This window comes from Vicia villosa, unplaced genomic scaffold (genome assembly GCF_029867415.1).
Source record: "Vicia villosa cultivar HV-30 ecotype Madison, WI unplaced genomic scaffold, Vvil1.0 ctg.003515F_1_1, whole genome shotgun sequence".
Lineage (NCBI taxonomy): Eukaryota > Viridiplantae > Streptophyta > Magnoliopsida > Fabales > Fabaceae > Vicia > Vicia villosa.
This window is the reverse complement of record NW_026706225.1, coordinates 94222-109914: the sequence shown is the minus strand read 5'-3', so window position 1 is coordinate 109914 and position 15693 is coordinate 94222. Positions and strand designations below refer to the sequence as shown.

At 35.3% G+C, this 15693-nt stretch overlaps 1 protein-coding gene across 2 annotated transcripts; it reads left to right on the top strand.

Moving 5' to 3' along the window:
• Positions 1-7954: 7954 nt before the first annotated feature.
• On the top strand, positions 7955-14427 carry LOC131641102 (protein HIGH CHLOROPHYLL FLUORESCENCE PHENOTYPE 173, chloroplastic). Of its 2 annotated transcripts, none has more exons than XM_058911428.1 (13): positions 7955-8518; positions 8616-9033; positions 9120-9195; positions 9285-9420; positions 9530-9634; positions 10572-10652; positions 11578-11667; positions 11784-11849; positions 12044-12100; positions 12264-12341; positions 12420-12467; positions 12554-12658; positions 14227-14427. In XM_058911428.1, the coding sequence occupies exons 1-12, from the start codon at positions 8081-8083 to the stop codon at positions 12623-12625; spliced, it is 1665 nt and encodes a 554-aa protein (XP_058767411.1). In that variant the 5' UTR covers positions 7955-8080; the 3' UTR covers positions 12626-12658; positions 14227-14427. The 2 variants fall into 2 exon arrangements, with proteins under 2 accessions (XP_058767411.1, XP_058767412.1); XM_058911429.1 differs by having other exon boundaries at positions 12554-12663.
• Positions 14428-15693: the final 1266 nt, after the last annotated feature.

Here is a 15693-nt window from a genome sequence, read left to right as displayed (position 1 = left end):
CTTACCCAGATAAATCTTGAGAAATCGTCAACCACAACATAAACATATTTCTTTCCACCAAGACTTTTAACCTGCATAGGCCCCATCAAATCCAAGTGAAGTAGTTCCAGAACCTTAGAAGTGGTAGTCAGATGATGGAGCTTTTTATGGGACATTCTTGTTTACTTCCCAATTTGACATTCACCACAAATTCTTTCTTCATCAATTTTCAGCTTGGGGATACCTCTAGCGACTTCACTTGATAAAACTTTCTTCATACCTTTCAAGCGCAAGTGACCAAGCTTTTGATGCCATGGTTTCGCTTCATCTTCACTTGTTATCAAACAAGTGGAAAGACATTCAGTTTCTTGAGGATTTCATAGATAACTGTTATCTTTTGATCTGGATCCCTTCATGATAACTTCACCTTTCTCATTTGTTACAAAGCACTCAGATTTAGTAAAGTTAACTTTGAGACCATGGTCACACAGTTGACTAATACTTATTAAATTGGCTGCTAACCCCTTAACAAGTTAAACATTCTCAAGATTTGGCTGTCCTGTATGTTCTAGCTTTCCAATACCTTTTATTTCACCTTTTGATCTATCTCCAAAAGTGACATAGCTAGTAGACCGTGGCTTAATATTGACCAAGAATTTCTAGACACTAGTCAAGTGTCTAGAACAACCAATGTCAAAGCACCAATCCTCTCTAGTAGACGCTCTAAGAGAAGTGTGAGCTATGAGAGCAGTCACAACCCTTTTGGGAATCCACTTCTTCTTTGTCTTTACAACAGTATGCTCTTTTATAGGTTGTGAAACAGGTATGGGATAGCCATATAATCTGTAACAGAAGGATTTTATATGAGCAAATTTCTCACAATAATGACATCTCCATCTTCGATTCTTACTTCCTGAAGGCTTCTTCTGATGTCTTTTAGGATGTTAGAACATTGGATCTGGTATCTTCTGTTTTCCTTTAGCTTGGACAAATTTTACTTTAACCATTTTACTTTTGGCTTTTCTTTGATTATTATACCCAACACCTTTCATATTTCGAGCATTCTTCCCAGTTTGAAGAATCTTATCCAACATATCAAAGCTACTGTTAAGCATTCTAACAGACTTAGTCATATTGCCTAGTTTAAAGTTTAGAAATACAACTTCACTCTTTAGTTCAGAGATGATAGATAGACACTTCACTTTTTCCTCCTGAAGTTAAGCAACAACTTTCTTATGCTCTTCTACTTGTTGGAATGCTTTCACACTTTAGAGGCACAACTCCTTGTACGCGGATGAGAGCTCCTCAAAAGTAAGCTCTTCGCAATCTGATTCTTCAACTGAAACTCTAGACAAAGCAGTAACATGTTTGGCAGTTTCAGTATCACTCTCATACTCATCTTTTACCATGATACAATAAGATGTTTCTTCTTCCTCTTTAGGTAAGTAAGACTATCAGGTTTTATGTGTCCATACCCTTCACACTCATGACACTCATCTCCTTTTCCTTGGTAGGGTTGTTCTTCAGTTCTGGACCTTCTCCCAACATCCTAATTATTGTTGATGTCGAGAGACTTGTTCTTGACTTGGTCTTGGCTACCAGTCCATCCTTTTAAACACCTTATTGAATTGTCTACCAATTAGCACAAGGTCTTCAGATAGATCTTCACCTCCATCTTCAGAACTCTCAGCCTTGGACATAAAAGCTACACTCTTCTTTTTCCAGACTTTTCCAAAGGTTTAAAGGGATCCCATAAGATCATCAACCTTCATGTTGTTATATCTTGGCTTCTTCAATAGCATTGACCTTCATGTCAAACCTCTTAGGTAGAGATATGAGAATTTTCTTAACCAACTTGACATCTGACATCTTCTCTCCAAGTGCCCCAGAGGCATTGGATATTTCAACAATATTCATGTGAAAGTCATGAATGCTCCCATCTTCCTTCATTCTTAAGTTCTCAAACTTAGGGGTAAAAAGTTGAAGTCTTGATATCTTTAACTTGGAGGTTCCATCATGAGCAGTCTTCAAAATTTCCCAAGCATCTTTGAACATAATACAACCATTTATTAGTCTGAAGATGTTCTTGTCCACTCCAATTAATAGGGAAGTCATTGCTTTGGAGTTTTCTAGAGAAACTTTATCATCTTCATCATCCCAGAATTCCTCCTCCTTTGGTAGATCAATAGACTTACCATCCTTGTCTTTAACCAATGGAGGACTCCAACCTTTGATCATAACTCTCCATGCCTTGCCGTCCATGTACTTAATAAAAGCCACCATACTAGATTTCCAATAGTCATAGTTCGTTCCATCAAGAATTGGTGGTCTATTTACGAATCCTCCTTCTTCCTTGTCCATTGTACCAGAAAGTAACTTCCCTGAATCTCACTCAGAGTCAGAGCAGGATGCCTGCTCTAATACTAGTTGAAATTCTAGTATTCAGATCTCAGGTGTCCTAAGAGATGTTGAGACACTGTGTAACACCCCCAACTCTATACTAAACAAATAAGGCATACATTTGCATAAATCAGAGTAAAGAAGCATGCATCTCATGAGGGCGTTACACATATATCAAAATAAGACAACATTTTATCTTTAAACATGCAATGGTCATTTCCAAATAACACGGGATTTTAAATAAACATTCAAAACCACAGCGGAATAATTATCTCATCAAATAAATGGTAAAATTGGATGATTCACATACATCATCCACCATGTCTCAACATCTCGGCTCAAGGCCACTCATCAACAAAATAACATATTCAAATACGAAATACAATATGAGTAAACAAATGTCTCATAACATTGAGTCATGAAAATATAAACCCAAATCCCATGTGTTACATATGACCAGAGCACAAATGACTACTTAGTTACGACACTCTACAAGAAATCTAAATCTCTGAGCTAAGCCTCCATCGAAGCACCACTATCCTCGAAAACCTACGCGTTACCAACAAAGGGAAACATTCAAACAGAAGGGTAGGAATTCAAATTATTATAGAAAACGTAATAATGGGAAATGTAAAACACAATAAGAATACATTTCAAGAATCCATCACGCTTCTCATAACCACGTATATATGTTTTTCCAAATATATAGACATGTACAAAATTCACCGATGTATCGCTAGTATGAACATATATCACCAAATGCACATATTCGTCTCTATCCCAATTTACAAAACATCATAGAATATATTTACATCATTGGAATTGTGTCATTAATATCACAAGTATACATGTTATCACCTCTCTTACCACATGTATCATCATCAATCAAACATGATTCACATATCCACATAAATACATATATCATTAGTACATATAACTTCACATCTACATCACATATGTTTCAATCACATATATTAAATTCATAACACAACAACCATTCATATCAAATGAATCACCAAATTCACTTATCATATCTCATACACACATAACAATTACATAATTGCATATAATCAAACATCAAATAACACCAATGTGATTCAATGCAAGACATGTGACTCTATGCATGTGGTACCCAATGTGAACCCAACGTTTCACCGCTTTCTGATTCAATATCTAGAATCCAAGCCACGCTTCCGATCCGGACAAGATCAAAGCCAATACGCCTATCTCCAATTAAGGATCACGTCTTCTACGCCTATTTCCATTCAAGGATCAACGTCTCTTACCATGTGAACCCACAGTTTCACCGCTTCCACCATAAAGCCGACCATGCTATGAATGTATGTACAAATACCAACATTATATGCAATTAAGATTATCTCATCAATCTTAACTTACCGCATACCACAATAATCCAACTTTATGAATTATCCGCCAATTGTACACAACATTCACAACACAATTAACAATTACAACAAAACTCTACCACCCTCACATATCCAATCACAATCATCATGAATATATTACCATACATCTTACCAACAATTGTTATTCACCACATACCAAAACATAACGCACATAAAGGCAATTACATGTTATTTCAAATAAAAACATCATAATTAATTCAATATATCTTATCATATAAATAATTTCATTAGCTTCCTAAGGCTTCAAACGGCGCATAAAATGGAGTTACGGATCAAAAGTTATGATCATTTGAATTTTCACAAAATAGGGCATTTTTGCCCGGCAGGAGAAATCCTTCGCCCAGCGCACCAATGCAGTGGCGTGACCAAAAAAATCTCACTCGCCCGACGCACGCTCGCCCGGAGGAAGACACCAGACAGCAAAATTTTATGCGTTTTCAGCACTTTCTATACCAACTCAAATCCGATTTTTGCCAACCAAAACTCATCCAAATCACAATTTAACACACATAAGGGTTCGTAAACATATTTCTAATCATGGGTTCCCATACAAACATCATAAAACATGATTAATAGCACAATCTCATGAATTCAACATAAACCCTAACATGTGAAAATCTATGAAATTGAAAGATAAAAAGGTTGCATACAAAACATACATAACATTACCCAATCATGCAATCCTATAAGAATTTGGATTCTAACCCTTACCTCTATTCAAACTCCTCCAATCTTCAAGAATATACTTCCCCCTTCTCTTTCTCTTCTTTCTTCTATTCCCCTCTCTTTCTCCTCTTTTCCCCAAATGAAAGTTATGAAAATAATTCTCTAAAACCCTAACTCTCTTACTATCCATCTTTTCTTAATTGAGCTTAGCCCACAATCTTTCTAACATCATAATTATAACACTTAGGCCCAATTAGTTATATTATTCTAATAACTCAATTAACCTAAATAACACAATTACATACATAATCAAAGATTCAAATAATTATTATATCACATAATAAATAAATAAATAAATAAATAAATAAATAATTATTAAAAACACCAAATAATATAATTACTAATATAATTAATAAAAATACTAATAAAATTGGGCTGTTACACACCGATCTCTGAATAACACACAATGGCAAGATATACAATACAAATAGTGCAAAAACTTAAAGAAACACAAGTAATTGCTCACTCAGTTCGGTGTATAACAACACCTACTCTGGAGGATACCAAGCCAAGGATAAGTCCACTATGACAATATCAATTTGAAGTCCTATGCAAACAACCTTCAGTTCATAGGTAAACAACCTCCGATTTACAACCTTCTCACCTAGTCACTACCCGTTCTATACTTCTATCTAAGACTCACCTAGATATGAGACCCGTCTTAATCCCCCTCAATCTCAATCATGATAATCAATTACAAAACTTTAGAAGACACACTTCTAAGACACACAATCACTCAGTGCTTAAAAGCTTATGAGTAGTCAACAAAACTTACAACTTAAGAACACACTCCTACTCTTTTATCAAGATGATATTAAAGAGACTCACAGTTGACAGTAGTCTGCAGAAACCCTAACAAAAAATACACTGTAAGTTCTACACTTCAATTAGGTTTGTTGCTTGCTATTTACAGTAATTTTCCAGACTGGATTGAGCTTTCAAATCGCAGCAGGGCACAACTAAATATTCTCCAAAATATTCTCCATAAAGTTAGGGCTTCAATCATTAGCTTCCTAAATATTCTACATATTTAGAAACTAATCATACATCTTGAAAACAGAGAAAATCTTATATCCCTAAATCAAGCGCCACATAGGATTGCACAATATTCTAAAATATTCTGCAAATGTAACTTAAAAGCAGACTTCAAAGATCCAGTTATACATAACAGTCACGATGTTGGATGATCCTGCAAATGATATCTTGCTCGAAATGTCTTATCAGTTGAAGATAAAGCATCTTGTTCAACATGTTGCCACAAGTTAGGTTTACCAAATATAATGTCAACCATAGAAATAGAGAATTAACATCAACCATTTCAAGACCAGATGACTTTAGCAGTTTACTTTGTAGTTATATTTGGTCTGTTAATGAACCAATTTATTTGGTAGTTTTATTTGGTCTGGTATGAACTAGTAGGTTATGGTTTGTTTGACCCAATTTATTTGGTAGTTATATTAGGTCTGGTATGAACCAGTGGGCTGTTTGATTTACTAATGAAACAATTGTGTGCTCTTATATTTGGTCTGATATGAACCAGTAGGTTATGGTCTGTTTGAACCAGTTGTATGATATTATGCTATTATTATGAACCAATTGGTATGCTATTATGCTATTATTATGAACCAATTGGTATGCTATTATTGTAAAAAAAACTTGTACTATTGTGAAATGGATATGTCAAATGTTATGAATATTATGTCAACCAATTGTATGCTAATATGTTATGCATTATATGCTATATTATGAACCAATTGGTCTTCTATTATTGTAAAAAAAATTATGTTCTATTGTGAAATGGTTGTGTCAACTGTTATGATTATTGTAAACCAACTATTATGGCTATGTCAACTATTACGTTATGCACCAAATGGTTATTATCAAATGTTATGGTTATGTCAAATGGTTATGAACCAACTGTTATTATGTCAAATGGTTATGAACCAACTATTATTTGTCAAATGGTAATTGTCATATTGTATAAAATGAGCTCAATTATTTCACCAAGTATTACACACATTTTAAATCACTAACTTCATTCCATAATCAAACAACATATAAATGTTACATAACTTTCAAATTAAACTAAGGCAACAAAACTTTCAAATCACTAATTTCATTCCATAATCAAACAAAACTGAAATGTTACAACATATTGGCCTGAATAGTCAACACCAATTCAACTAACACAATTAACATATAACCTATTACCTAATTGTTGAAGCAACTAAGACAATTAACAAAAGATGGTAATCATCCAATTGAACTTCAACTATTTCTTCAGTAATTTCATCTTCATCTTAATTTCTTCGTCTTTCATGTTGGCATATTTATTCTTTTGTTTATCATCATTCAAATTCTGCAGAATGAAGCAATAACTTCCTTTGCTCTTGGGTTGAATTCTTCATTCAACTAAACAAAATGGCTACATGTCTTGTAACCTTGCACCTAGAGACATCAATGGAGTAGAAGGAAGATACATCAATAGGGAGATTGTTTAAACATAACAACATCAAAATAAGCGTAAACGAAATCGTACCTTATACATCCCACAAACATAAAAACGACGATCTAGTTTTGCATCAGTTCATGCTGTCATCAATGGAGCATCAAAACCACATTGGCATCCGGCAAGAGAAAAAAGTGTGGTTCAGTTTGGTTCGGTTGACTTTTAAAAATAAAACTGAACCAAATAAAACCAAACTGATGCGTTTTATCATTCATAGATTACCATAACAAAAGTTCATAATTGTTAAAATAAGATTAAAATTTGATATATAAAATTGCGTCTATAATTAAAGAAATATATATTGGTTAGTAAGATTTTGTAACATAATGCGGTTTAGTTTGGTTTGCAAAATACAAACCGGAAATTCAACCGAACCACACGATTTAATTTGGTCTTGAACACCTCTAAGAAGGAGTATGAAAAATTTAAGTAAAACTTAGGGATTAAAAAACAAATTTTTAAAATAGAAGACTAAAAAATAAAAATGATCAAATTATAGAAAAAAGTGCATTTAAGCTTAATAATAAGTAGGGGTGGCAAACGGGTATGTCCGTCCCGCTTAGGCCCGCCCCGCAAAAGCCCGCAAGAAAATGGGACGGGGCGGGACGGTCGTAGCAGAGGGTGCGGGCCTAAAACTTTGGTCCGCCCCGCAAAAAAGTGATGTCGGGGCGGGCTAAGCCCGCGGGCACCTCAATTTTTAAGCCTAAAAATATAAAATTTATGTTAATTTCGGTACCCGCAAAATCCCACATAAAAAATGGGGCGTGACGGGGCGGTCACACTATAGGGTGAGGGCCTAAAACCTTAGTCCGCCCCGCATAAAAGTGCGGGCAAAACGGACATGCCCAACGGGCCGGGCCCGTTTTGCCACCCCTTAATAAGTATATAGGTGAAGTAAGTTGTGTACGTGGAAGCAGCGAATTCATGATTTATTTGTGGATTGATTCCAAAGTTACGTGGTCGAGATTATCGTGTCAATGTCACTCCACTACACTTCATCATGCTAGTTTAGATTTTGAGCTGCTCAACCGCATTAACAATGAGCGCCTCCGCCTCAACGGCAATAGCATTTCCCTCGAAAATCAATTTCAATTATCCTCTGAGATTTCAACGCCGCTTGCTACTACTAACTCCTAGGGCTACTGCTCCAAATACAGGCAAGGACAGCAAGAACGAAACCGACGATGACAAACGACAATCGCTTAGTCTCGACGATGTCAACCCGGTGGGACTCGGTCGTAGATCGCGCCAGTTGTTCGATGATGTTTGGAGAAAATTCTCTGGATTGGGTCAGATTTCTAGGACTATCCGCACCGATGATCAGGAGACACTAGATGCTCTTCTCGTCCGGGAAGGTCCTATGTGCGAGTTTGCAGTTCCAGGCGCTCAGAATACAACTGTTCTCGTTGTTGGTGCCACCAGCCGCATTGGCCGCATTGTTGTTCGTAAGCTCATGCTCAGGGGTTACACCGTCAAGGTCAGTAATTCAATCAAATTCAATCATGTCACAGCTTCAAAACACTAACTCGCTCTAACTATTAAATGAATTTTTTTTTGTTTTTGTTGCAATAAAGGCTTTCGTTAGGGAGGCTGATCAAGAGGTGCTAGAGCTGCTTCCGAGGTCAGTAGAGATAGTGATTGGGGATGTTGGTGATCCTGACACTGTCAAGGCTGCCGTAGAAGGCTCTAACAAAATAATATATTGTGCAACTGCCCGCTCTTCTATTACTGGTGATCTCTTCAGGGTTGATCATCGAGGAGTTTATAACATATCTAAAGCATTTCAGGATCACAATAATAAATTAGCTCAGTTGCGAGCTGGGAAAAGCAGCAAAAGTAAGCTTACCATTGCTAAATTCAAAACTGAATCTTCTCTAAATGGATGGGAAACTCGCCAAGGAACTTACTTCCAAGACGTAGTTACCTCGAAATATGACGGAGGGATGGATGCCAAAATTGAGTTCACTGAGAATGGAGAAGCTGTTTTCTCAGGTATATGGGCAGGGTATCAATGAACAACACCACCCGGTTTTGCAAGAATTCTATTTTTACCTCCTATATTTTCATTTTAATTTTAGGGTATGTCTTCAATAGAGGTGGCTATGTAGAACTCTCAAAAAAGCTTTCTCTACCTCTGGGCTCTACGCTTGACAGGTACTAGATACATATTTTTCTGATAAGAAGCTAATCTAGAATAGTTTATATTTTGTATTCAATCATAATGACTTCATCTGTCATGATAGGTATGAGGGCTTGGTTCTCTCTGTTGGTGGCAATGGAAGATCTTATGTATTAATTCTTGAAGCTGGTCCTTCAGGGGATCTAAGTCAGAGTAAATTGTATTTTGCAAGATTTAGTACAAAAGTGGGATTTTGCAGGGTAAGAATCAATCTCTCTTTAGTGGCGCTATAGCTTAACTATTCCGATATCTTAAAATTTAATTATTTTGTTACTATGGATCACAAATTTATTTGCATTACTATGACAGGTTAGAGTGCCATTTTCATCATTCCGTCCTGCACAACCAGATGATCCAGTTTTAGACCCTTTTCTTGTACACACATTAACAATACGGTTTGAGCCTAGAAGACAGGTAATGTCCAATTCCTTAATGTTTCCAATTCTTTTACTTGAATTTGCCTTCTGTTTTTGGACCTTGCACTTGTCCTGTCTCTGTCTTGGTAATATAACAATTTCGTAATATCAGTGCACAACAACTTTCCCTCCTTTGATTTAAAAATATATGGATAATGGGTGAGAGACAAAAAGACCCTAGTGAGACTGAGAATGCAGAAAATCTACATTCTTCAGAAAAATCATGAGAATAAACCATAGCAACATCTCACCGCGAAAAAATGTCATACGATAAGAGATGGCTATTGAGTATTCCAATCTAAATGGAAGACTAAACCTTGGAAGGAAGACATTCCAATGTTACTATTATTCTGTAGGATCATGATAAAATTGTGGTTGAACCCCATTTGAACATTTGAACCGGTGCCTTTATTTTTTCAATAAGCAGTCCAGTTTTCCGAACATTGGTAAAAGGGCCTCATAGTTTACAAAGCAGAAAACTTTGTTTTAGGACATTCAAGGTCCCTGGTGCTTTTCTGTCTACTAACACCTTTTAATTTCCTAACAAGTATCCCTTGAATTCCCGAGTGGACCGTTATGTTTGTTAGTATTAGATCAACAGGATTTGGATTCTAAAAACTTTCTAACCCCATATATTCTTCCCACTATAAACCTGCTTTACTCGGAACATTCTAACAGCTCCTTCTTAGCAACCAACCAATAATGAGGTTGTTAACTTTTTATCCAATACAATTTTTTGTGGTTATCATCTCCTTTCAAGTCAAATACCTTATGATCTTCTAAATACAGGCAATAAGTTATGAAGATCCCCTATTTCCTTGCTTTTGTTTACACTAAATTTCTCCCCTCTTTTTTCTGCCTAGACTTGTGTTATTATTTTATTTAAAATAGTGTATAGTTCCTGTGTGTTGATCCTATATTCACTCTTGTTTCAGAGGAATATTGAAGTTAATACGGCAAAGAACCAGGATATGAGAAGCTTTAAGCTAATAATGGAATATATAAAAGCCCTTCCTGTAAGTTCTTTTATGCAATTTTCTCTTATACTTGCATAAATTACAACAGTGTAGATTATATGCTTGTCTAATGCTCACTGTATTGTAAAATGCCTAGTTGAAACGTAGATTACAATCGCAAATGTTCATACGGATGTGGAGGATAAAATATTTATACCAATTGTATCTTATTTAGATAATAAAGTGCAAGGATACTAACAAGGCAACAACAGTATGGGAAACAAAAAATGGCACTTGTTTATTTTATTAAGATCATTAATTTTCTATCTTCTAAGATATGTGGTTATTCTTATAAATGTAGCAATGTCTTGTGATCTATAATTCTTTGCTGAAATCCTTGAAGTCCTTTAATGTTGTTATGTTACATGATGCTCTTTGAAATATGCTTTTTCTCCTTTGACATTATTTCTTTGGCATACTATATTTCTTCATCATGATTATTTATCTTTATTCATTTTGGACTTTGGAGTATGAAACACTCAACTTTTTCTATTGATAGTTTTCAATTTATAATAGTTAGGTCTAGCAGCCGTGCAATTCTTACAATTCTAGTCCAATTGTTGAAAACTTGGACAAGTTTTATTAAAACTGGCTTTCCGCAACAATAATTTATTGACACTCTTCCGTTTAGGTGTATTCATTGATATTATGGAGCAAGTTATGAAGGCAATTACGGTCATCATGATCAAATCTAAATTTTATTCCAAGAATACTGTTATCGTTTGATCAGTCTGTTGGCAGTGTGAAAATTCTTGTAGAACAAACATTCTTTCATTGCTTGCTTACCTGCTTGATTCCAGTAAAGTGAAAGTAGAAAAGAAGACTGCTTAACTAGCCACCTGGTTGATGTATGTCCTATTGTTCTGCAGTAGTGCTGATGATACTTATAATCCTAATGTAAATTTTGCATGTGAATATGCTGCAGACTGGACAAGAAACCGATTTTGTCTTAGTTTCATGTTCTGGCCTAGGTATTGAGCCTTCTAGGCGAGAGAAAGTTCTTAAAGCTAAGAGGGTAGGTTCCTTTCTTTGGTTAATTTCTTTGACATGGTTGATTGAGAATTGATTCTTTTTTCTATCTGTTGTTTTCCTTTTTGGTATGTTTGGTTACCTTTAAACCAAATTCTTCAGGCAGGTGAAGATTCCTTGAGAAAATCTGGCCTTGGGTATACAATAGTTCGTCCGGGTCCATTGCAGGTAAAGTTACTTTTGTTTTATGCTTGTAGAATTTGTACTTGAACATTCATCAAATTGATTTTTAAGAAAGAACCTGGTGGAAATGTACTTGAACATTCATCAAATTGATTTTTAATTGAATTTGTACTATGTTGGTGTGAAAATGTAATATAGTGTTTTTATCTTATCAACTATCTTGCATGTTTTTCTGACAGGAAGAACCTGGTGGACAGCGTGCTCTAATATTTGATCAAGGAAACAGAATATCTCGGGTTAGTGTTTTCTATCTTTACTATCATCGTGGAAAGCCTATTTCCCCAACATATTTATTTCAAATACTTAATTTTAATAAAAATATATTTCAAATACCCGTGAACAATTTTTCATTATTGGAATAACTGATCTGACCATTATACCAAATGTCATAATTTATAGGGCATCAGCTGCGCTGATGTGGCTGATATATGTGTGAAGGCACTCCATGATTCAACTGCAAGAAACAAAAGCTTTGATGTGAGTAAACTGCTTCACTGTGAAAAATAAAAAAGAACTTGAAACAAAAAGAAACTTAATCTTTTCAACCTTGTCTAGGTCTGTTACGAGTATGTTGCTGAGGATGGGAAGGAGCTCTATGAGCTGGTATGTGAAAAGCAACACACTGAAAATAAACATTTCCTTTTGATCTAGTCTGCATTCATGGGAACTGATTATTTGTGTCTGATTAGGTTGCCCATTTGCCTGACAAAGCAAATAACTACCTGACACCAGCTCTCTCTGTCTTAGAGAAGAATACCTGAACATCCCAGGCCGAGACAACATATCTTCTATAAGTAAGGTTCTATAAAATTTCTTCTACTACTACATAGTTACACCAAATGGGATGTAACTATATTTCCAGTATAGTATATATTCACAGGCAACCTAAAACAACAACTGATAAATTAAAAAAATTTACAAATTCGTCCTTGGAATTTGGAAAATTAAAATCATACAAAAAATATCGATTTCAATAATTAAACTGTATTAATCAATCAATTGTACATATATAATAATGTAATGTATGTGCAGAAATACCAAATTTGCTTTGTTTCTCTAAAAACACCTTTGGAGTTGCTTCTTAAGCGGGAAGGATAAAGGAGATGGTAGAGAATCTATTTTGGCTCAGTATAATCTCATTTCTTCTAGTTGTTTCATTTCTCCTTGGTGTGTATATAGTGCTTTCTTTCCAATATAGCCATTTGAAATGTTTAGGAGGGAGAGAGGGAGGGAGAAGCAGGTATAAGTGATATGACATTTTATGCTGTACTTCTATGCTTTCAGCAAATTTCTCAGCACACAGCTGTCCTAGATGCTTTTGTCATATTCAGCTTCTGTCTAAACCATCTCATGTATCTTATGATCTTCCTAATATGCTTTTGAAGAGCTTTTTAATCAATTCTAAGAAAGGATTTTGATGATAATCTTGAGACAGCTTTCTATGATTGTGACATGGAGATGTAAGAACAATTAGGACAACAATTGTATCTTCTTTAGGTATTCTAAACTTGAGACATTCTGAAGGGTTGATCTTCTGTTGTATTGAGAATACTTAAGAGTATCAGAAGATACTTTGGTTGCTGAAGGAGAACCTTTTCTTAGTTGTAATATTGTGACAACTTCTGAGTGAAGATTGAAGATTGTTTGACCTTCTTTCGAACTTCTTGTTGCTTCTAGACTAGATCGAATCAATTGTGAGTCAGATAGATAGATCATTCTTGAGTCAGTACTAGAATTATCCTTCTTGAACTTAAACCCTTTTCACTTGTTTCTTGACTTCAACCTTCTTGACTTGAGCCTTCTTCACTTTGCTTCTTGACTTTAACCTTCTTGACTTGAGCCTTCTCGACATCATTTCTCTTGACTGCAGCCATAGTGAGTCCAGCTTTTCTATACATTGAATTGATCTGATATTTGTAGGAGTGGATTTGATCTGGTTCTTATAAAGTCAGACAAGCACACAGCAAAACACTTGAGATTTAGTTCACATGCTTTGCTGTCATTGAAAGTATATATCAAAGATTTTTTACTCAGTAATGTTGATTATGCCAATCTCTTTAAAGACCAATCAGTGAGCACTCAAGAATACTTTATAGTTTATAGGGACCCAACCAAGGGACGATAGGCTGATATCTCTATCTAAAATGGTGACTATATCGGACATATGCAATTGTCAAAATATAATGCTTTTCCATCTGAGAGGTGGTCCATCAACATCTTAGTCGGTCACCGTATTATTTCCATTGAATTTGTGCATAACTGTCACTTAGTGCATGTAAAATATATTGAAAAATATTTAAATACAGTATTCTTTGTAATTGTGGTGGTTGATTAACTTTGTTGAGCTCCGATTCATCTGCAGGTCTTCTTAAGGATGGGGTCGAGTGCCTCGTACCACCTTGCACATTGGTACATATACTGTCATGTTGATACTCATCTATTGAAAAATTTATGTGAATTGCATCGACTGTTCTAGTATATGATTTGTACAAAAAGAGCCCCCAAAAATGTAGATATTATAGTGGACTAATTGGACTTGTTATATCATTTATTATTATGCTCATTATGTTCACATAACATGTTTCTAATTGTTTAAATTATAGCAGTTATACTTTGGTACATAACATAAGATTAGGTCGGGATCCCTCCTCTTTACCTCCACTTTGTCAAGATAGTCGTTAAAAATGAGTAATTACATAAACAAGTGTCCATGTTCATAGAATTCATAAAGTAAAATCCAACAGTCAGAAATCCTCTCAAACTTTGCCTGCAACAATAATGTAACAAGTGAAGTATTCCAAAAGTGTGGAGCATGTGACGGATGATGGTAGTGATGCTTTTCAAAGGGAGTGATGCACCTGCAAACACTCTAATGCTCAAGTTAATATTTAATGAATAGAATGATAAAATATGACTTCTTCTCCTAATGCAAGTGTCCTTTTATAAGTGGAGTCTAAAGTGAATTAGGGTAAATTCCTTGAGGTTGTTGAAAGATTTCGATGTAATATATGAATTTCCCTCTACTGTTAATCATGCAGTGACTGCTTACCAAATAGGTTTGAGGCTTTCAGATTTGTCTTCAAGGTTATCCTCCACAACCTCTCTCTTGTTGGATCACTTGGACTAATGTATACAAAGTCTCGTTCTTACGTCATAATTCGTCTATAGTCGTCAGAATTGCGCCCAAGGCCTTTCTTTTGGAGGGGTACATATCACGCCATCTTCTTAGTTATTACATGGCGTGAAAATCTATTTACTCGGCCTTACAATGTGTTTTGGAGGGTCTAGAATAAGGACATCTCATATCTATTTGCAAAAAAGTTTGAGGCTGTCAAATTTGTCTTCAAGGTTATCCTCCACGACCCCTCTCTTATTGGATTGCTTGGACTAATGTATACAAAGTCTCGTTCTTACGTCATAATTCGTCTATAGTGGTCAGAATTGCGGCCAAGGTCTCACTTTCTTTTGGAGGGGTATATATCATGTCATCTTCTTGGTTATTGCATGGCGTGAAAATCTATTTACTCGACCTTACAATGTGTGTCATATTTTATTGCTAAATCAAATAAGATAAATCTTGTTAGTATTGTGTTGTGAACAAGATCTTGATTTATATAATAGGCATGTGATATATGAGTTTTGCTTGCAATGTGCTATGATCAAAACTCGAGGTGTTTTAAGATATTAGTTAATGCTTAGGATTTTTGTTGTGTCTCACATTTATAGGGGCTGATGACCCCTTCTCAAACATGATTTGGTCATATGATATAGTCAATAAACACTAATAGAAATTGGTAACTCATCCCATAATGGCGGGAGTGTGGAGGCA

What these genes read in the sequence shown, in the direction of transcription:
- LOC131641102 (XM_058911428.1), top strand. Translation starts at nt 8,081, where the DNA reads ATGAGCGCCTCCGCCTCAACGGCAATAGCATTTCCCTCGAAAATCAAT. An exon ending in TGGAGAAGCTGTTTTCTCAG is followed by an intron (nt 9,034 to 9,119) that starts GTATATGGGCAG and finishes TTTTAATTTTAG; the next exon opens with GGTATGTCTTCAATAGAGGT. An exon ending in TTCGTCCGGGTCCATTGCAG is followed by an intron (nt 11,850 to 12,043) that starts GTAAAGTTACTT and finishes TTTTTCTGACAG; the next exon opens with GAAGAACCTGGTGGACAGCG.